The sequence below is a fragment of the Microtus oregoni genome, unplaced genomic scaffold, assembly GCF_018167655.1.
Source record: "Microtus oregoni isolate MIOR12 unplaced genomic scaffold, Mior012 000000F_ref0000247, whole genome shotgun sequence".
NCBI classification, from domain to species: domain Eukaryota; kingdom Metazoa; phylum Chordata; class Mammalia; order Rodentia; family Cricetidae; genus Microtus; species Microtus oregoni.
In genome coordinates this window covers 71,613,858-71,637,524 of record NW_024543059.1, presented here as the reverse complement: position 1 = coordinate 71,637,524, position 23,667 = coordinate 71,613,858, and the positions used below count along the sequence as shown (strand labels likewise).

General features: G+C 37.6%; 1 protein-coding gene across 2 annotated transcripts in view; it reads right to left on the bottom strand.

The window, feature by feature from the left end:
- Positions 1 to 23,667, bottom strand: part of Gstcd (glutathione S-transferase C-terminal domain containing) — an 87,290-nt gene that overhangs the window by 62,657 nt on the left and 966 nt on the right. The window contains exons 2-4 of one of the 2 annotated variants that reach the window (XM_041655147.1): positions 22,856 to 22,988; positions 18,828 to 19,268; positions 16,236 to 16,700 (exon numbers count right to left, since the gene is read on the bottom strand). In XM_041655147.1, coding sequence (XP_041511081.1) covers positions 16,236 to 16,700; positions 18,828 to 19,247 — 885 coding nt within the window. In that variant the 5' untranslated portion in view covers positions 19,248 to 19,268; positions 22,856 to 22,988. The remainder of the gene's footprint in view (positions 1 to 16,235; positions 16,701 to 18,827; positions 19,269 to 22,855; positions 22,989 to 23,667) is intronic. The other variant, XM_041655152.1, reaches the window with a different exon arrangement.

Below are 23,667 nucleotides of genomic sequence, written 5' to 3'. Positions count from 1 at the left end.
ACAAGGCAAGAAAATCAATTCAGAAATGTAATTAAAGTAAATAAAATGGTTAGTAACTTGGAGAAGAAATTTAAAAACAATAGAGGGGAAAAAAAGTAAGGATATTGAGACTCTGAACAAGAACTAAATTTTTGAAATAAAAGGATCAATTTATCAAATAAAAACATAATAGAGGGCTGGAGAGATAGCTCAGTGGTTAAGAGCACTGTCTGCTCTTCCAGAGGTCCTGAGTTCAATTCCCAGCAACCACATGGTGGCTCCAAACCATCTATAAAGAGATCTGGCGCCCTCCTCTGGCATGTGGGTATAAATGGAGGCAGAAAGTTGTATACATAATAAATAAATCTTTATAAAAAAAAAAAGCCAGGCAGTGGTGGTGCACGCCTTTAATCCCAGCACTCGGGAGGCAGAGGCAGGCGGATCTCTGTGAGTTCGAGACCAGTCTGATCTACAGAGCTAGTTCCAGGACAGGCTCCAAAGCCACAGAGAAACCCTGTCTCGAAAAACCAAAAAAAAAAAAAAAAAAAAAAACCATAATAGAAAGCTTCTTCTTTGGGGGCTAATAAATTAGTTTAGTGGATAAAGTGCTTGATACACAAGTGGACCCCAGTGCAGATCATTGGCACTCATGATAACTTATACTCTAATGCTCACAGGAAAGCATCACTCAAACACACACACACACACACACACACACACACACACACACACACCCGTGTCTTCATATCATCATAGCCACACACAACAACAAAAAGAGACAAGACTAAGTAAGAAAACAAATTTCAGGGACAGAGAACAAGTCATGAAAATAATAAATTCAGATGTACACATGTTACCAAAACTTTCAAGGTACATTCATGAGACCAAACCCAAGAATAAAGATGGTAAAAGAAGAGACTGACATAAAATATAAATACATAGACAATTTATTCAATAAAATTGTAACAGACAGACACAATAAAGGGATAAACATCCAAATTGAGAGGTATTTATAACTCCGTAATAGTTATGGCCAGAGAAGAATCTCTAAATAACATAATATAGTTAAGATGTCCAAAGATGCAAAGCAAAGAATCAATGCTAAAAGCAGTAAGGGAAAAACGCCAACTCACATACAGAGGCAGAAACACCAGAAAAATGAGCAATTCTAAATGCCAAGAAAGCATGGAATGATCTATTTCAAGCCCCGAAAGTAAATCAACCAGAATTTCTATAAATAAAAAAGATTATCTTTTCGAATGGAGGGAGAAATATAAGCAGTTCAAAAAAAGCACATATTAAAGCAATTCATGTCAACCACACCAACACTGGAGAAAATTTTCTAAGTAACACTATAAACAGAAGAGAAAGAAAAGACAATTTCACATAAAAGATGTAGGGAAGAACACATTCCATGAAAGCAGCAGAAGAATGAAGAATTGTAAGAAATCCATTGTTTCCAGCATAGCAAACTCTTATTCTAAGGAGGAGAAAAGAAAACAAGTACTCATAATTCAACCAACCAGAACCAACAAACCACATCATAGAAAGTAACAAATCTGGGCTGGAGAAATAGCTCAGTCGGTAAAAGCACTGTCTGTTCTTCTAGGGACCTGGGTTTAGTTCCTAGTACCCACATGGCAGCTCACAATTGTCTGTAACTCCAGTACCGGAAAAATTGTTACCTTCACACCAATGTACATAAAGTTAAATACATTTAAGAAAGTAAAAAATCTCAATAATGGCTTTATTTTCAAATGGATTCACTAGTTAAAAGATACAGACTGACTGGATTTAAAATAAACAAACAAAACAGTATCCAACTCTTTCTTTTTTTCTAAGAAATACACTTAGCTGCAAAAATGTCCAAAAATGAGTCAAAGGATGCAAGTCAACATATTAAGCAATTAAAAGCAGTAAGCAAGCTTGTGAAAGGATCTTCATAATGTAGATTTCAAAGCAAAAGTAGCAGAAGAGCTAAAGAGGACAACTACAGGTTAATAAAGGGAACAATCCATCAAGACGACAGAACAATTCTAAGTATTTTTGGTACTGAATCTTAGAGCTTTCAGTTTCATAAAACAATGAAGGGCACAAAAGGCCACAAAGGTCCTGATATAATAATAATAAGAGACTTCAATATCCCACTCATATTTAGATAGCTATTCCAAACTAATAATCAGCAAAGAAACACTAAATCTAAATTATACCATAGATAAACTGATTTCAATAGATAGCTACAAAATATTACATCTAACAAACAGAGATCACACATCTTCTCAGGGGTGCATGTAACCTACTCTTAAATTGATCACATTATAGAGCACAAAGCAAGATTCCACAAATACAATAAAGAAAATAAAATGTAACTTAAGACCACAGTGAAATCAAACTGGAAAGCAAGTACAAAAGTACTCAGAAAGTACACAAAGCAAATGGACACTAAACAACACACATTTGAATGAACAGGGCCATTGAGGAAATCTGGAAATATATTTAAAAAGTTCTAGGATCAAATGTAAACACAGCCCATTCAGCCAGAATCTCCTGATATTTTCCTAAAGGGAAAGCTTACAGCTCATTAGCTAGAGAGATCTCAGAAACCCTAATCATCCAACTCAAGATTCTAGAAAAAGAAGAAGCCAAATGAAAATGCACTAGATGGATCTTAAAAGGTTATCAAAATGAACAAACCCTTAGCCAAATAACCAGAAGAGAGACCAACACAATAACATAAGAGGTGAAGGGGAAGCTATAAGAACAGGATCAAAGTCAGGTGCTGGCGGTGCACACCTTTAATCCCAGCACTCGTGAGGCAGTGGCAGGTGGATCTCTATGAGTTTGAGGCCAGCCTGGTCTACAAGAGCTAGTTCCTGGACAGTTAGGACTGTTACACAGAGAAACCCTTTCTTGAAGAAAACAAAACAAAAAGAACAAGATCCAACAATCCTCAAATTTAGATGATTATTAGGAAATACTATGAAAACATATCTTCCAAAAAGCTAGGAAATCTAGAAGAAATAGTTTTCTATACTCATATGAATATCAAAATTAAATCTGAAAGATACACACAATTTTACAATATCAAAGCAAGCAATGGGGTTAAAACAGTATCTTAGTTACTTTTCTACTGCTGTGATAAAACATCATGATCAAGCAACTTAGAAAACATTTAGTTTTGCTTACAGTTTTGGGGGTTAGAGACCATGATGACAGAGCAAAGGCATAGCAGCAGGAACAGCTGGAGCAGCAGCTGAGGGCTCACATCTTGACCAGCAAGTAGAAGGCAGAGAAAAAGAGAGAGAGCAGGCACTGGGAATTTTGCAAGTCTTTTCAAAACTCAAAACCCATCCCTAGTGACACATACCTCCTCCAACAAGGCCAAACCACCTAACCATTCTCAAATAGTTCTAACAACTGGAGACCAAAATTTCAAATATATGAGTCTCTGGGAGCCATCCTCATTCAAACCACCACAAACAGTACTGAAAAGTATCCCCCAAAAGAACAGCTTTACATAAGATGGATTTACTGATGATGTCTGCTCAATTTTAAGGATGATCTAATATTTTTCAATTTGTGCCATAATATACAAAAGGGAAGAATGTTACAAAGGCAGTTTTAATCTGATATCAAAACTGAATAAAGATACAACAGAAAAAAGAAAACTATAGACAAATTTCTCTTATAAACATAGATGCAAAACTCCTCAGTATGCCTCCAAGTTTAATTCAAGAACTTAGTAAGACTACACATCATGACATCACAAGAATGCAAAGTTAGCTCAACATATACAGAGCAGTAAATATAGTAAGCCATTAAAATATAATTAAAAAAGAAATTATATGATCATCTTACTATATACGGCAAACCCAGAGGCAACATTGCAGCAATTCAGGAAAGATAGAGGGCATATCCTATAAAATCTGGAATGAAATGATGGAGGAAGGTCATTGGCTAATAAAGGAACTGCCCTGGCCCATTTTATTGGTTAGGACATAGGTAGGTGGAGTAAACAGATCAGAACGCTGGGAGGAAGAGGAAGTGAGGTCAGAGACTCCAGCTCTCTCGGGAGCAGACGCCTCAGCAGAGACGCCATGTCCTGCTCCCTGGCAGACACACGTGATGAAGCTCGGACCCAGGATGGACTAGGCTAGAATCTCCCCGGTAAGCACACCTTGGGGTGCTACACACAGATGATTAGGAATGGGCTAAATTAATATGTGAGAATTAGCCTAGAAGAGAATGGGCCAAGCAGTGATTAAAAGAATACAGTTTGTGTGTTGTTATTTCGGAGCATAAGCTAGCCATGTGGGCGGCCGGGTGTGGGGGACGCAGCCCTGCCGCCCTTATTACTTCATATGGCGCCCCACGTGATGGACTAAACCCACTTAAAAAACCTGAGAAGACTTAAAAATAAGGGAGCGAGAGTTTAACACAGATTTTTGCTGTTTGTTGGTGGCATGCTGTAGAGAGATTTCCTGATTCGGCAACAGTAGCAGAAAAAAAAAACGCTGTGTCATTTTAAAGCGCGACTTCCTGGGGCTGTGCCGCCATTGTGATCTCTGTCTGGCTCCTGCGGGAGACAGAGCTTTTGAATGGAGCATTTGGAGTAAAGTGCTACGATTTGTTTGATGGCAACTAGACTCACTGTGTTCTCGGGTCTGCTCTGCTTGCTAGAGGCAAGCAAGCGCCTCATCTAAGAGAGGCTTCCTGACTCAGCTTTAGCTGCAAAGCCTGCAGCTCATTAAGAGGTCCTGCCACGAAACACTTAAACGGTGTTGAGGAAAAGCTGAACACATGCTTTTCGGTTTTCAGCCGCAGCAGGAAAAAAGCTGCTCCGTTTAAAAATGCCAGCTTTCTGGGCCATCCTGCCAGGGCAAACTCTGACTGTTTGAGGCAGGAGGGCCGGCTACCGAGAGAGGACTTGAGTGTTGTCTGTTGTAGCTCACTTGCTGGCAGGGACCTTGAAATGCCATACAGTTGTTGCAGTAAACATGGCCACAGCCAGTACCTCAGCCATGAGGCTGAAAAGCTAAGGAATGGACTGGATCTAGCTGGCAAAGCCACGCCTTTAATCCTACTGACATTGCTTGGTAAATTAAAGACTCATGTGGTCAAAAAAAGAGAGATATACAGTAAAGAGAGATTCAAAGACAAAGAAAATTTTTAAATGGTTTACATTGTGTTAAAAATATATACAGACTAAAAGTTGAACTTCTTAAAGTAAAAAACAAAAAAAGGAAGAGAGTTGTGTGTGGTAGCACACGCCTTTAATCCCAGTGCCTAGAAGGCAGAGACAAACAGATCTCTGTGAGTTCAAGGTGTAGTAGTGTACACCTTTAATCCCGAATGCCTGGGAGGCAGAGACAGGCGGATCTCTGAGAGTTCAAAGACAGCCTGGTCTACAGAGATATTCCAGGTCAAAGATATACGCTCAAAAAACAAAAAGTTAACCTAGGAATGTCACAGCTTAGATTCTTAAGTGCCTACTGATTTAAAGGCGCAAATCAAAAGTGCCCTTGGATAGTAAAAAATTGCAGATTCACAATAGGACAGATTCAGACCACTAAATGAGTCACACTGTGGATGAATGTACGTAGGCTTGGGAGAGAGAAGAAAAAGAATATAGAGAATAAAGTTAATGGTTTAAAAAAGTAAAAGTAAAGTCTTTAAAGAGACAGAGTACAGATAGTTAAGAGATTAAAAGAAATAAAGAAAAATAAGCCACGTAAAAATGGAAAATTCACAGAGAGTCTGGATTATGTACATTGTGTTTTCTTTAAAATTTTTGACTGTGAAGGAGCTAAGTACAGAGAGACATTTCATTATATGGGCTGCCAAATGGAACCAGAACGGATATCATGAGGGTATGATTTCAGAATTTGGATCTAAGGATATGATACTTTGGAAAAGCGATTCTTCTTTTGTTTTCACAGAGGATCAGACCTTGTGGATTGCATTTATTCCGATTTGGTATGATGGACCACGCCCTCCTGAAGGGTTGGTGTGAACACCTTCAGAAAATTGCTTCGCTCAACTGCCAACTGAGATGAAACTAGCACACAGGTTATACCATGAAAGACCTAATTAACGACGCCCCCATTCAGCAGGAAGCAGTTTGGAGAGAAATAACTGCGCCCATATTCCCAAAAAAATGTTTATAAATGTTCTTTTACATTTAAAGGGGGATATGATATAGATATGAATAATTTGCATTAGTATAGATTTTGCTTTATTGATAGAGATTTAAGGTCAATTTTGTTATATGTATAAGTGTTTCTGATTTTGATTAAGGTATTGTGATTGTGTAGTTCATTTAAATACGTACTGTATAATTAAGAAATATAGGTTGTTAATGGATAATCATCGATAATAGTAAAGGTTGTAGTCATGTTAGTTAGATTTTCTAGATATATAGAGATATATTTTAGATAGACATTCTTCATGTCTTTCTAAGAATAGGACTTTTCATGACAATGAGACACTCTGCTCCTGGCAGCACCAATCTACTTCAAGAGGAAGATGGGCATCGAAGAGGATGCTTATGGAGTTTGATAGCCATTTGGGCAAGAAACTGTTCTTACCTGGACTATTGCATAAACTGGACACAGAGAACCCACAGAGAAAGGACTACTGAACTTGCCTAAGGTGAGATGATCTTTTGGGGTTCCTGATTCATTTTGAAAGAGTCTGCGAGACATTCTGCAGGACACAACAGATAGTGACTAAACTGACTTTGAATTTTCCTGCTTTATGGAAATGTCTGCTGGATACCATGGGCCTGAAGGCTGAAGATGGATGCCCCAACGGTACAAAAGAACTTTGGGTGACTGTCCAGGCAGCGAGATGTCTTTGTCATTTCTAGAGTTTGAAGTTTCTTAGTTCTTGTTTACTTAGGTAATATTATATCTTTCTGGAGTCTTTGATGGAGTTAAAAATAGTTAGTTATAGTTATAGTTTTCCTTAGTTATGATAAAGATTATTGTAACTTTTACTTGATAACTGTTTTGTTATATGTAATTTTGCTATGTTAAAGTTAAAACCTTTTTTTTTTTTGTTTAAACCGAAAAAGGGGAAATGATGGAGGAAGGTCATTGGCTAATAAAGGAACTGCCCTGGCCCATTTTATTGGTTAGGACATAGGTAGGTGGAGTAAACAGATCAGAACGCTGGGAGGAAGAGGAAGTGAGGTCAGAGACTCCAGCTCTCTCGGGAGCAGACGCCTCAGCAGAGACGCCATGCCCTGCTCCCTGGCAGACACACGTGATGAAGCTCGGACCCAGGATGGACTAGGCTAGAATCTCCCCGGTAAGCACACCTTGGGGTGCTACACACAGATGATTAGGAATGGGCTAAATTAATATGTGAGAATTAGCCTAGAAGAGAATGGGCCAAGCAGTGATTAAAAGAATACAGTTTGTGTGTTGTTATTTCGGAGCATAAGCTAGCCATGTGGGCGGCCGGGTGTGGGGGACGCAGCCCTGCCGCCCTTATTACTTCAATGAAACAAGGGTGCCAACTCTCTCCACTCTTATTCAGTATCGTACCTGAAGTCATCATTTATTAAAAATCTAAGGTGGTTCTATTCTACATGGGAAGTAGAAAAACATATGATCTCCTGAGTAAATTGGGAATGTAGGGTTCAAGGGAGAGGGCAGAAAAGGAGGGGGCAGAATGGGAATGGAGTGAAGAAAAATATATAGTTCAATAAAAATAATTTAAAAAATAGGAAACACATTTACAATGGAGAGAGTCAGATCTCTATGATGGCACAAAGGAGGGTTTAAAAATGGAACAATTAAATGAAGGGACAATGTAATAAACTGGGATTGACATAATGGTAATTATCATTTTGATAATCTTTATTGTCAGTTTGATAATTCTTGGTTTATTAAAACAGATCATACAGATATTAAAAAAAATCAAAGCTGGCTTTGGAGTTGGAGAGTGGCTATCCTTCTCTAAATCCAAACAGGTTGTTAAATAAAAGTCAGAGTTTCTGTCTCATATCAGAAGCCACGTGGTATGGGAAAGAAGGAAGATAAGAATTTAGGTACTACTATTATCAAAACTCTGCTTTCAAAAAATTTTACTTCTCCCGATACATATTTTTGAATATCTACCTATATGAATAATGTTTAAGTTTTCTACATTGAACAATAAATTTTCCTGCAGTAATCTTTGAAGTTTCATGGAATCGTTGTGTGGCTCCAATTCCACCTGGTTGATATGATGTCATTATGCTGATAGCACCACCTTAAGATTGGTTTTGGGTTACAAACTGCTCAAGATGAGCAAGCTGAGATGGTGCGCCTTCTTAAAATGTTCTGGCCAGAACTTCAGAAAAACCCTACTAACTACTCAGAGACTATCTGAAGTTGTACCAGACAGTAATCTTGAAACTTAACAATCATTGTAGTTTTCATAGGATCCCTCAGAAATAATATCACCTCTATGACAGCTGGAAGTCATTCTAGAAAACGACATTCCAAAGTTTGTCCTCAGGGCTAGGGACATTATCAGGGGTTGGTTATAAGGGGTATAGGGTTGGGGCTGGAAATAAAATAGGTTCAGGGATCTCTCTTGGAAAAAAAAAAAAAGGAATGCATGGGATGGAATAACAGATTAGTGTGAGCTTACTCACACTAATAATAATAGTGAGAATACTTGTGAGCTATTGTCTTTGTATGCATGCAAGCTTAAGTTATTTTGTATATTGATTCAATTTTAGAATATATTTATCATATCGCACATACATTTCTACTTCTGAACAAGATACTTATATATACATTTTGAGGTCATTGTCCTCATTTGCTGCACATCTGTTTAAAGATTGTCTAATATTTTAATATGAAGCCTTAGTCTTTAAGCTATTATTAAAAATTATAGGTCAATAGTCATCCATGTTTGTCATACTTAGACTAATCAGGTTCTTTAGATGCATAGAGATTGTATTCCACATAGGTAATCTTCAACCACTTCAAAAAACTGCAGAATATGGTATTTAAATAACTTAAGATTTCCTTGGCGTGAGACACGTTTTCTTCTGGCAGCATCAATCTATCCTGAGAGAATGTTGGGCACCAAAGACACTCAACTTGAAGCTTGTTTTCTTCTTGGCAAAACTGGCCTTAGGGCAAAGAACTGGGCCCTGCCTCGACTACTGACAAAATGCACGGTGTCCACACTAGACAAGCAGGATATGAAAAAAGACTGCCAAACCTTGCCAAGACAGGGTAAGGCAGTTTTTAAAATTTTCCTGCCTCTGAAAATGGTCTATCAGATACTCTAGGCCTTTGCCAAAGTTGGTTGCTCAAACGTTGCAAATGAGACTGGGTGATTGCACAGGTAGCCTGCTGTCTCTCATTTCTTGCACCTTTTGGAAGTTGCTTGGTTGCACTTCCTGTTCACTCAAGTAAATTATCTCCCTTCTCAGGTCCTTGATGGTGTTACTTTCCTCTCATGACTTAGTCAAGCCATTTTTAATATAAGACTTAGACTCCTTAAGATAGGATAACTATTGAAACATTTAGCATATGTTTCTTGTTTGATGTTGTTCATGCTGGTTGTAATTCTAATTTTTCTGTATGTTTTTGCCTCTTCTTTTCCCTAGACAATACTTGGTATTTGTTCTCATTGTATATAAAATTGTATTAGGCTTAGAACTCTCTTATTTATACAAAAGGGGGAGGTGCTGTGGGAACTCCTTCAGCCAATAGTCTTTAAGATACTGGCCCACTTTGGGCATGGTCTCATATACTGTAAATGCAGAAAAAAAGCATGCACGACCCTCTTGACTGTTGGATTTGGTTCCAATTCCCAACACACACAGAGGATCGATACTCTTTCTGTGAATTTATCCCCAGATAAATAATCCTTTGTTTTCTCCATTCCAGGCTATTGTGGAACTCTTTTTGTACACCAAGAATGGAGCTCTCAGTTCAATCCTCAATACTCTCACCCCCATCACAAAAAGGCAGAAAGGAAGGATTCATGACAGGATGTCTGTTTCATCAACATGTAGGGCTTTCTACTATATCCTGACAGCCCAAGGCGTGGTGAACTACATTTACTAGAATCAGGAAGGCTCTACAAGAAAGTGACTAACGAAACTATAGAAAATGAAAATTAGTTCCTAAGAAAGGAGGACTTCCAAAAAATGTAAAAGCTGCCTAGCTTTTAAGACAAAAAACCACAGAAATTCAAACATAAAAAAATTACTTCAAAAACCATTTTTTAAAAAGTATTGCTACCAATACTACCAAGAAGAAATGAATCCATAGTGGCTTTGTAGTTAACCCCAATGGGTTAGAATTATGCACCCAAAATAAAAAGTAGCGAAACTGTCCCAATGCATACATTTCATAAAACTGCAAAATCTTTTCTCACAGAAGTAAAATAACCATTATTTAAGCAGCTGTTTCCAAGGTGCCTGCTTACTAGCAGCAAGGAACTGCCTATACAGTGGTCTAGCCATAGGGCAGCAGGATTTCTTTCTGGTTCATTCATTCACTCTTCATTCCAATTTCTTCTAAATACATAATATATTTCCTAAGAGGGAAGTCTAATAAGTGAATTAAAATTGGGACCCAATAATTTTACACTTTAATTCATTACTTTTGAGTGTACTCTTAAATTTCTAAACAAACATGATGTTGCCAGGCCTCTTCCACAAGAAAGTCCCAGAGCACTGGCAATCAACTTTTTAGCATAGGACCTACTGAAAGCATCAAGAATGTTGGTGGCAACACCTCGATACACTACTTTGTACCCTTTACATGTTCTGTTAAACAAAGCTTATTTTCTGGCCCTTCTAATTTTGAACTCTAGTAACCCAGACCTTGACTCAGCACATTAATCTGATCTTTCATGTCCCTGACCTTATTTCTGGCCCCAGCTTAGCTTGACGCTTCAAATGCCAATCAGCATCTTCATTAATGATCACTTGATTCTCAGTCTGATAGTCTGCACTGTCTACAGCACAAAGGTCTAGTAACGTAACTGCTCTAAAAAAAAAAAAAAACAAAAACGATGGCTACATCATTCAAAATGACTTGTGAGGAAAATATAAAAGAAACAACATCAAGGCTTTGACAAAGAAAGATGAATTCCTGAAAGAAAATGTGCAGATCCAGGAAAAAATACGAAGCAATGAAGGAAATTATTTTACATATCAAATGTCATTAAAACAATGGGCTGTAGTCATAGCTCAGTTGACAGAACACCTGTCTAGCATACATGAAACCCTAGGTTTAAGTCTCTCACTATGTACCGGGGTGTAGTGATACATACTGGCAAGCCCAGTGTTTGGAAAATAGAGACACAAGGATCAGAAGTTCAAAGTCATCCTTAGCTACATAAGAAATCTGAGGCTAGCCTAGAATATGTGTGCCTCTGTCTCAAAACCAAGCAACAGAAAGCAATAAGTACATATTTTTACCTTACTGTTTTCTTAAACTTATTAATATTGAATGTATGTGGTACAAGTGTGCCAAGACATGTTTGTGGAGGTCAGAGGATGGACTTCAGACATCTGTTCTTTCCTTCCACTGTGGGTGCCATGGGTAGAACTCAGTTTGTCTTGCTCACACAGAGCACATTCATTTATTTGCCAAGCCATCTCACTGGCCAGTTTGCTCTACTTTAAACCCGAGCTCCTCTGTAGCATCAGACTTACTCAGTGATAGTCAAGTTGATATCCTACCTGATTACAGATGGGGAAAATCCTGTCAATTAGAAACACTTTGGCTTTGATTAATCCTAATCAAGGAAATGGCATTTAAATTTATCTAAAATGAAATGCAAATCATCTGAAATGAATGGGGCCATCTGGACGACCTAAAGTCACCTTTATGCAGGTGAATCCAATTTGGATTTACTTTCTTGAATTAAACATCAAATACTCTTATTTTCTCTGTAACATTTAACATTACTTTATATAAATATTATTTGTTTGTTTACTTGTTCATTTCTTCGTTCACCTAACTAGAAAATTAACTCCAATGACTTCTGGGATCTTAACTGCTTTGCTCAGCATTGCATTCCTAGTACCTATAACAGCTCCCAATATATACACTTCCAGTAATGTCTACAAATAATGAACTCTTGAAAAATTAGAAACCATAAATACCAAGTCTTTCAAAATGTATGACTGCCCAAAGATTGATGTTCACAGTAATAAAAGGGAAGAGTTGGTGATAAATGAAACTAGAAATCATTTGACTAGGAAAAAGCAATCACAGGACATTTAAATCACCAATCAATGCCTAGACAGTTCCCAAATCTGTCTCTTTCCTTGATGATTAATTCTGAAATAATTTTGGTTGTTGTTCTTGTTTCAATTTACTTTTGACAACAAAACAAAAGGTTCCTTAAGAAAATAACAGTATCTCCATACTGTACCAACTACAACCTTACAGAGTTTCATTAGAATTCTTTTTTCTTCTTCCAATGGAGATGCCTAAGAAAGGATGATATATAATAAGAACAAAGTCTTGTTTCTGGGTCCTTATTAGGGAAAAGGAGAACAAGCTTCAAAGTAGGAAACATGCAGCTATAAAGAACCAACTGGAAGGTTGCAAAATCTAAGCTGCCATGTACATGCTGGTATTTTCACCTGGTTCTTTTTTTTTTTTTCCACTGAGGACAAGACAGACAGACAGACAGATGATAAATGATAGATAGATAGATAGATAGATAGATAGATAGATAGACAGCTAGATGGATAGATAGATAGATACATACATATATACACACACATAGACAAACTCTAGTAGGAAAGAAAATGTCACATATGAATTTTTCCATCATTGATAAGCAACCAATTTTAGGGAGAAATATTCAAGTGAGGGAAGAAAATTTCTGATTTGATAATGCCCAGTATAATGGTTAGTATCTTAAATGGCAACACTATTATAAAATACAGCTGAGAAGTGTTTGTAATTTTTAGGGTTGTTTTTGGCATTTAATACTGGAATTTATAATGTTATAAAGATAATTATAATAGCAAAGCAAAATTAACAATACTATCAATTACTAACATTCAAGCAACTCAAAATTAACCATAATTTTCTTCAGTCCTTACATTAATCACATTACAGAGTATGTTAATCAGCTTTTCATCACTATAAGAAAATTACTGAGGACTAGAGAGATAGCTCAGGGGTTAAGAGTGCTGCCTTCTCTTCCAGAGGTCCTGAGTTCAATTTCTAGAAACCACATGTTGGCTCACAACCATCTATAATGAGATCCGGTGCCCTATTCTGGCATACATGCATACATACATGCAAAACACTGTATATCTGAAAAATAAATCTTTAAAAAAATTACTGAGATAATAAACTGTTGTGGATTTTTTTTTTTTGTACACTGTGAAGATGTGTCACTTAGATTGGTTTAATGAAAAGCTGAATGGCCAATAGCTAGGCAGGATTTGCGGGTAGAAAGAATGCTGGGAAGAAGAAAATAGAGTTGCCAGCAAACAATAAGGAACAATTCAAGAAAAGAGGAAAAAGCCATGAGTTGTGTGGCAACTTGAGAATAAATAAAAATGGACTAACTTAAGAGCTAGTTAGAAAGAAGTCTAAGCTATCAGCTGAGCTTTCATAACAAATAAGAAGTCTCTGTGTTGTATCGTTTATTTGGGAGTGGCTGGGAGAACAGAGAAAAACTAGTAATAAAATGGCATACAATGTATGGGCATGTATTTCCACACAAGACCTGAGAAAGCTTTAAAAAAGTTTCCAAACACAATCCCACAGTCTCTCCTGAGGGCAGTGGTACAAAGACATCTCTCTCAGCCACCGCTTGCGGGCTTGCACTGACAGGACACCATGAGTTAAGCTGTTCAGCAGTTTAAGGTTTTGCTCATGCTGACATAAAAGGTTACAGATAAGAAGTAAAGCAGAGTCAAACCTAGAGAGGTTACAGTATGTTTAACAGTGTGCATAGTTTTAAAAAGAAAAGAGCATAAATAGTCATAAAAATAGTTTAAAATAATAGAGTAATATAGTGACATTTTATTTGTTTTAATAAATAAAGTTTGCCTGAATATCAGAGTGCAGAGCTAAGCCACTAGAGGCCAGAGAGTGGCAGCACACACCTTTAATCCCAAAACTCATGGCCATCCTGGGCTACACGAGATTGAATCTGTCTAAAAAGAGAAACAGAACTCACACAAAGGTGTTCCCAGCACTCAAAGCACTAGGGAGGTAGAGACAGGAGTGATACGGCTCGGCAGAGAGAAGTATAAAGTGCAAGAGGAGACAACAGCTCACTGAAGTCTGAGGTTTGGTGGAGAGCATTGCAGTCTACAGACATGCTGATGACAGGGTCGCCCCTCTGAATCTTAGTAGAGGTAAGAACTCTCTAGTGGTTTGGCTGCTTTGCTCATCTTCAGCTTGAACCCCAATATCCATCTCTGAGTTTTTATTAGTCACACTACAGAGTAAAGTCTTCAAAGAAAAAGTAAAGTAATAATAATAATAAAAGAATAAGCCATGTAGAGATGAGGGTGGGATAAAGTGAACTGGCAGAAAGAGGTCTGAGAGATGAAGAAGCATGAGAGAAGTGTGAGAGAGTAAGAGAGTAGAGTGAGTGAATGGTGTGGAAGAAGGGTGTGAGTGTGCGTGTGGAAGACAGCTGTGTGAAGGGCTCTGCTACATAGAGGAGCTATGTATAGGAACTGTGTACAGTGCTGTACAGTGAGAGAGATGTAATGAGATGGACAGCTGGGGCTGTGTGGAGATTTGTAACTGTGTAAGGCAAGGAAGATGAAGCTGTCTAGAAAAAAGATGTAGAAGAGGAATGTATGTAAAAGAAAGGTGTGTAGCCATGTGAAAATAGATGTAATTGTGTAAAGAGACATATGGCTATGTAGGAGACAGATGTATATATGTAAAGAGAGATATGTGGCTGTATGTAAAGAGTGTGGCAACAGAGATTTTCAGAGAGGATTTTTAAAAAATGAAGTAAAAGAGAAAGTTTTCATCAGAAAGTGTATGTTTCCTTATTTACCCCTCAGATAGAAAAGTCTAGCCCTTGCCATATTTGTGGATTTTTTTCAGTCACCAATAGGTAATATTATATCCTTCTTGGGTCTTTGATGGAATTGAAGACTACATAATTATAGTTTTCTTTAGTTATGATAAAAGGTTACTTAGGTACAAAACTTTGGACTCACCAAGGTAGGATTAATAATGGAATATTTTCTCTAAATTTGCCAAACACGAATGGACTGGATATTGTAAATGTAATTATTACTTGATAATTATTCTTATTGTATATATTCTTATTGTATAACATATTGTCATTTGTTAAAGTTAATACCTTTCCGTTCTATTTAGACAATATATACCTGATAGTTGCTCTTACTATATGGTTTTATTATGTTAGAGTTAAAACTTTTCCTTTTTATTTAGACCATAAAGGGGAAATGCTGTGGAGTAATCTTTTTGTACACTTGTGAAGATGTGTCACTCAGATTTGTTTAATAAAAAGCTGACCAGCCAATAGGTAGAGAGGATTTTTGCGGTAGAGAGGATGCTCAGAAGAAGGCTGCAGAGTCACCAGCAGATCCAGAGAACATGCAGGCAAGAAAAGAGTTAAGTCACAAGTCATGTGGTAACACGTAGGTAAATAAAAATGGGTTAAATTATGAGAGCTAGTTAAAAACAAGTCTAAGCTATCTGTTGAGCTTTCAAAATTAATTTAAGAAGCCTCTGGTCATTTATTTGAGAGTTGGCTGGTGGGACAAAGAAAGACTAACAACATAAACTTTATAAGGAAAAGATTGATTTTGCCACATAGTATGAGATTTCAGTTCATGGTCACTTGAGCCTATTATCTTGAACCTGTGGTGGCACAAAACACTGTGGCAGGAAGATAAAGTGGGGAAGACTATTCACCTCCTGCAAAGAAATTAGCCGAAAGAGACGGAGGGGACACAGTGCCTACATGCAGCTCACGAGCACATAGCCATTGCCACAGTTGCCTTGCAATAGATCTCACCTGTTCCAGGCTGGGGACCACGTCTTTAAAATGTGTACCTCAGGAGGGGAGACAACAAGACCTTACAATACAAAGTCCTGCGACCACCATCTTACAGATTAGAGAACAGTTAACAGATTAACAGTTTCTACTGCTAAGAATTTGCTCAGAACTATGATAGAGTAAGAAAAAGAGCCAAATTCAAACCTAAGCAATTTAACAAACTGAAACTCATAGTAACTTGTAGATTCTAGACAAATCCTTACCAAAAAGTGATGAACACAGGGCAAAAGCACGATGTCTGCCAACGTGAAGTACAGGCCTTCTGCAAACACATGCTCCAGAGGCGGAAGGTCAGAGGTTTTTGCTTTCCTGATGTCAGAAGGCTCCCTGTTGGTAGCAGCTGTGTCTTGTACTGTGAGCTTTGAGAATGCCACTTTCAGTTCTAGACTCTTGGATGAGCCAGTCAACTCTTTGCATGGTTGCTGTGCACCAGCATTGCCCCTTGCTTTTCCCTTGCTAGATGGTGGCTTGACTCCAGCAGTCTTCTGTTGCTTCAGCTTCTGTCTGCGGAGTTTGTCATCATTGTGTACTCTGACAGGCTCACTGAGTTTTCTCTCGAGCTGTAGGATTTCTTCAGGGATAGCTGGGGGCTGGTCAGAAGACTCTTGGAGAAAATTCTCAACCGCCAAAGGGATGGTAAGTTCACATAGCCTGGTCCATTGACTAACCTATAAGAAAAACAAGACATGAGTCGTTCACTTGTCTCCACATATCCTGAAGAAAATTAGCTGTTATTGGGAAATAAAAGTGGCTTGGAGCCAGAGAGATGGCTCAGCCATTCAAGGCTAGGCACACAACCAAAATATGATAGGGGTTTAAATAATTTATGTGATTGGTTAAAGCATTCATGGGCTTGGCTTCTATGCTAGATCAGAAAACATTACAATGATTTAAAAAATTGATACCTTAAATGATTCAGCTGTGGTATTCCTGTACCTTTTTATTAAATAAGTCATTACTTCCCATGGTGGTTTGAATGAGAATAGGCTCATGTATTTGAATAGTTGGTCCACAGTTTAGTACAGCTATTTGGAAATGATTAGGAAGTTTTTTCCAAGACTGTGAAAAACTTTGGACTAAGAAAGCAGCTGAATGCTATAAGAAAGGCTAAACGGGCCATTCTAGTAGGAGCTTGGAAGACAATAGTGCTGAGAACAATATAGACTATGAAGGCCCCAGCTCAAAAGATTTCAGAGGGAAGCAATATTAACAACATGTCTAGAAACCATTCTTGTGGCTGCTTTTTGCCTGTGTCCTAAGAATCTGCTTGCGGCCAAGATCAAAAACACTGATGACAACTTATGTTGAAAAGGATGTGGGGTTAAGAGACTATTGCTGGTGGGAGTGCAAACTGGTACAGCCCCTTTGGATATCAGTAAGGCAATTTCTCAGAAAATTAGGAAACCACCTTCCTCAATACCCACCCAGCAATACCACTTTTGGGTATATACCCAAAGGATGTTCAATCATACCACAAGGACATGTGCTCAACTATGTTCAGAACAGCATTGTTTGTCATAGCCAGAACCTAGAAACAACCTAAATGCCCCTCAATCAAAGAATGGATAAGGAAAGTGTGGTACATTTACATAGCAGATAAAAATAATGGCATCTTGAAAATTACAGGCAAATGGATGGATCTAGGAAACACCATACTGAGTGAGGTAAAGCAGACCCAGGAAGACAAATATCATATGTACTCACTCATAAGTGGTTTTTAGACATAAAGCAAAGAAAACCAGCCTACAAATCACAATCCCAGAGAACCTAGACAACAAAGAGGACCCTCAGAGAGACATACATGGATATAAATTCCATGTCATTGTATGTTGGAAGTACATAAATTGCTTTTTGATTTTAAATGTGGTTACAATTAAAAGATTGTCTAAAAGTGTCAGAAGAAACTTTGGACTTTGAAATAGTATTACCACTGTGAAAAATGTGGAACCTTTTGAAGTTGGAATAAATGCATTTTGCTTTATGGTATGACCAGAAGCCTGTAGGGGCTAAGATGTAGAATGTGGTAACTTAAATTAGAATAAGCACATAGGCACATATATTTGAACACTTGATCCCCAGTTGGTGAAACTGTCTGGGAAGGCTTAGGAGGTGTAGCCTTGTTGGAGGAAATGTGGCTTTGCAGAACAGTTTCGGGATTTCAAACGACTCATGTCATTCCCTGTAAGTTCTCTGCCTTGAAGGTGTATCTGAAAATGTGAGCCCTTGGCTACTGTTTCAGTACCACACTTGCTTGCTGCCATGCTCTCTGTCATGATGGTCATGAACTTTAACCTTCTGAAACTGCACTCTCCAAATAAACTCTTTCTTCTATAAGCTGTCTTGGGCGTAGCATCTTAACAAAACAAAAAAGAAACAAGGACACCCCAAAAGCCTTTAAAACTCTTCAGGGCTTAAAAGGCACTATGACTTGTGCTCTTACACACACATACACGGGGGGGGGGGAGATTATATATATGAGAACCCCATGTTCATATAGATATATGAACATTTCCTTTAAAGAACACACACACACACACACACACACACACACATAAACATTTCTTTTAAAGGTTCTCAATATAACAAGGGCAGGACGGGAGATATTATTTTAAAACAATGTATCTAAACTTCATAAAATACACCCTAAATTTTTATTGTTTGGTATTGCCCTATAAGAATGACATAGGTAAAGAACTCTTTTAACTCTATGATAATTAAAAACAAGAAGTTAAAGTCATGTTGGAGTGAATGTTACTACTTATAGCTATAAATAACAGAAGAAACCATATACTTACTTCTGCACAGGCTTTCAAACAAGTCTTTTTAAAACCCAGAAGTTCCAAAATTTCCTTTCGTGATGGCTCAGCTTCATAGGATTTCTGGATTATGTGTCTCAGGACAACAGCAAGTCCTGCCCTACAGAAAACGTCTGGTTGTTCTACCACCGCAGGCAAACAGCAATTCTGGACTATTGGTGGGAGGGCCTGCCTTGAAATAACCTGTATGTCCAGATCCTGGGACAGCACCTCTCTCAGGAGTGAAGTGTCTGCATTTTCTTCAGAGAGGACTAAGCAAATAGTAAAGACCTTGCAGTCACAGTACGATAACAGAAACAGAGCTACAGAGGTATGGAGAGGAAAGATGCACCCTTCTGTTTGGTGAGAGTACTCCAGGTACAGAGATTCTTCTGTAGGACTTTTCTTAATGCCTTTCATGTTCTGTTTTCATCGGGTCACCTGTAACAAAAATCAAAAGTTATAGGCCTTCAAATATAACAAATTAGAAGCTAAAAGATTAGTGTTTTTCAAAAAAAATAGTAAGAGCCGGGCAGTGGTGGCGCACGCCTTTAATCCCAGCACTCGGGAGGCAGAGGCAGGCGGATCTCTGTGAGTTCGAGGCCAGCCTGGTCTACAAGAGCTAGTTCCAGGACAGGAACCAAAAGCTACGGAGAAACCCTGTCTCGAAAAATCAAAAAAAAAAAAAATAGTAAGAATTTATATCTAAGAACTTTTACTTCAAAGATGAATGGCTTTCGAAAGGAAACTTTTCCCCAGTCTGTATAAGCATTTGTAGTGACATATTTGTTCAATATGTTATTTTTAGTAATGGCTTTAAGATGCTCTGTAATAGGAAGCACTTAGTACTCTTTTACCACCCCTCTCTTAGCCAGTCTTTTCTGAATCTCTGGGGTATAAATACAGAACCATTTCTCACCCTTTGCACTGCTTCTGACTCACTCTCTCTCCACCTCTCTCCATCCCTCACATCAACTTATTCTGTTAAAAATGAAGTTCTGCCACTCAGTTCAAATCCTGTAGTATCTTTCCATCCTGCTAAAATAACAGACCTTCTACAGTGCCCAACACAGATCGTGAGATGATCGTTTTATGTCTCTTGAGTTTGTCTCATTTTTTTTTACATTGCTTACTAAAGCAAATCAAGATTCTCCCAAACTGTCTAAACTCCAACTTCAAGATCTTCATACTTGGTGTTTCCAGAACACAAAGCTCTGCTCCAGATATTTAATAATAGGCAGCATCTTACTAAAATGTTCTTTAGCTACTTCTTATATTATAAACCCCCATCGACTTAGGCCCTTTACTTTGCCTTCTACGCTTTAATTCCTCCACAGCACTTAGCACCAGAAGACACTATTTATTCAACATGTTATGTTTCTATTAGACTATTATTCTGTAAGAGTACTTTGTTAGCTGTTATACGTAAAATAGAGCCTGGTAAACATTTGTATGTAACAGTTATTTGCTGAAGGAATGCATGTACGAATATACACCTCTAGTGTTTAAAGATGTGTATATGGAGGTAAAATTTCGTTAAGGCTTCTGTCAATCATGACTCTTGGCTTTTGAATCCCTGGCCCAGATATAAGCACATTCTAATTCATAAACCACAATTCAAAAATGGACACTAGATGGCACTCTTTAAAAATATTTAGAAGTACCTAACCAGAAGAGGGTGTAGTAGAGAAAAAAAAAAATGTGTGTGCATGTGCACTGGGGGTGCATTTGCAGAAAGGTATAAAAGAACCATGAAAAAGGCATTTTACATATAAGCTATAAATTTGATTCACTGTGAGTACTTACTAACGTTAAATGTCAACAAAATAAAATAGAAATACTTTCCCATGGTGAAATCGGAAAAATTAATGAGCTGTCCAAGAGAAAATGCAAAGTAAAATCTATTTCTTAGTGTTTTCTTTACTACAAAATTAGTGGCTTTTGTTCTCCCCTACCTTGGAGATCAAAATGTTGGTTAATAATTGTGGAGTTTAAAAAAATTACGCTCCCTGGGCAATTTCTCCTCATTACTTACTAGTATAACTGTTAAATATTAAACATTTAACAAACCTGTACAAATTTGGTGGATGTTTTGGCTTGTACTGTTTTAAGGAGCAGAGCATAGTGTTGGTTTAAAGTTTATAAATATCAAAGAAATTCCCTTTCCCTTCTTTTTCTCCTTTGATAACTCCCTAGCTACATGATGAATTTTAAGACAGACCCTCAAGAGTCAATTTCAGGGTCCCCAAGGTGTCTAGAGCACAGCTTGCATTGAACCTTATTAGATTTCTGTCAAGCACAGACCTGTCATTTGCTTTCTCAATCCTAGCATATGCCATACTGTAGTCACTGAAAGGAAGTGACCGTAGACAAAAACAAACTTCAGGAGCTGAACATATCCGACAGAATATGCATCTATCTCTTACGTCAACATGATTGGGAATTTGCACGAGGAATAACTCATCACTTAGAAATATCTTCAAGGATATGTTTAAAAATGGTTGTATTAAATCATAGATAATAAACTTAGATATTTTGCATTTTAATATATCTTAGCATTGACAAAATATTTAATATACTGCTAAAATTGGTAGAGCATGCCTTTAAGACAGAGGCAGCAGACCTCTGTGAGTTCAAGGCCAGCCTGGTCTACATACTGAGACCCAAGATAGTCGGGATCATGTAGAGAAAATCATATCTTACCAAAAAAAAAAGTTTTAAATTTTTTAAGACCTCACCCCATTTTATGTTCGTGTGTAAAGGTCTAAAGAATCAGGGAGTGAGGAAAAGGGGAAAGAGAAAATGAAGAAAAAAAACATACTTCTTCATCAGTCAGAATTTTAAAAGTCAACTGGAATGTTTTGTGTTCAAAATTCAAGTCAAGATCTTTGGCAACTCAATATTACATAATAAATTACGCTCTGTATGACAGACCAAAAATCATGTTACACAGCAAGATATTAGTGTCTTGTGTATTTTCTTCATTAAAAGTATTAGCTAGGTATGGTGGCTCATACCTTTAATCCCAGCACTCAGGAGGCAGAGGCAGCAGATCTCTATGGGTTCAAGGCCAGCCTGGTCTCTGTAGTCATTCCCAGGACTCTTAAACAAATACACTGGGATTAAACACTGGCTCTGACTCTCAGGAGCTATACACTTTTCCTTCATCTCAGTTATGAAATGAGGGACGGAGCAACATCTTCCTTACAGTGTTGCTATGGTAACGGACAATGGTCACACAGGAAGCCCCTAAGTAAATTCTAGCTACTTTATTTTGCTTTAGGCACAGCTACAAATCAAACCTGGGGCCTCACACGTGGTAGGTAAGCACTCTGCCACTGAGTCACACCTCAGCTCCTACCCTACTACTTATTAATAATTTAGTCAAACTCTTTACCTAGTGACACTACTGAAATGCATAAATTTTAATGAAAAAAATTCAACTGATGCTTTTCATTTTCAAATTTCTTCCCAGGAAATGTGTGGACTGTGTTGAACTGAAAAGTATTTTTCCATAAACATTGAAAATTTGGCACTAAGGATTAGACCCAAGGCGTCATAAAATGGTGGAATAGAAATGGAAAATTCTTAAGTTGATATACATATTAGGAGACTGCATTAGACAGAATAAAGCTTGACAAAGTTAAGTATGAACTTTACATATTTCTCTCAAATATTGAAATGTTGATACCTGTTCAATGTTTCTCCACCAGAGAATGTTCAATATACTGACTGAAGAACTTATGTTTCAGACTTCCCACAAAGCAGCACTATTTGTTACAAGCCCCACAGCACTCTATTACAATACAGATTTTTTTTAAAAATGCCCCTTCACAGATAAATAGCCAACCACCTCTAACTAAAAATCAAAAAACAGAAAAAAGAAAAAGAGATGAAGGGTTTAGAGTTCATTTCATCTTGTAGGATGATAGTTCAGAGGCAATTAGCTCATGATTAAAATTAGCAATTTTCTTAGCAGGGCAAGAAATTTTTATAAAATAAGAAATGTTTGGAAGTGAAATGCTTACTGAAATCTTAGTTACGGAAGAAACACATAATCTCTCTGGAGATTCAAAGAGGTGTCCGTTGCTATGGAGTCATGAATAAAGCTTGCAGCTAAACCTGACCTGTGGCTAACACAGATTGACAGCGTCGGCAAGCCTGAAAAACAAATACTGAATTATCTCAGCAAACAATACTTATTTTAGGATACAAAGCTTAAACTCCTGCAACCCCAAGAAGTGACCATAGCAGAATTCAGTAAGTTATTTTGAATTTAAGGATGAAAGCAACCCATACCAGGTAACTGTGAAAACTACAGTGTCACCTGGTTAGTCCCAGATGTGCTAATGTCTGCCCAATTATTGCTATTAGTAGGACCAGCTGGCTTATTGTTGTTTGTGCTCATTTCAAATTGTGTCTTGCAGAAACAAAAGCTAGAAGGAATAATAGGATTAAAACCACACTTCATAGGGCCACAACCACAAAGCTCCTTTTGGCTTTGTTTAAAGTAACAAATGTATAGAAGTATCCTTTCCACTTTTCCCCTCCTTCTGTACACCACTACATCCTTTCTCCCCTCCCTTGAAAGACCATCTCTCCTCGGTCCCTTACTAAAGGTTTTTTTTCTTATGTTTTTAATGACATAAAACAATGTTCAAACCTCAAATCTTATGTTTGAAGTTAGGCCTCTTAAAATGAAGCCTTCAGGTGCAAATAAAATACAATTTCAAGTAATGAAGAATACTGAAGGCAATCACTTTCGTAGTGTATGCTCCCACAAATCAAAATCCCTAATATAGCTTAATGTTTGGTCTTGTAAATATGACAACAAATCAGT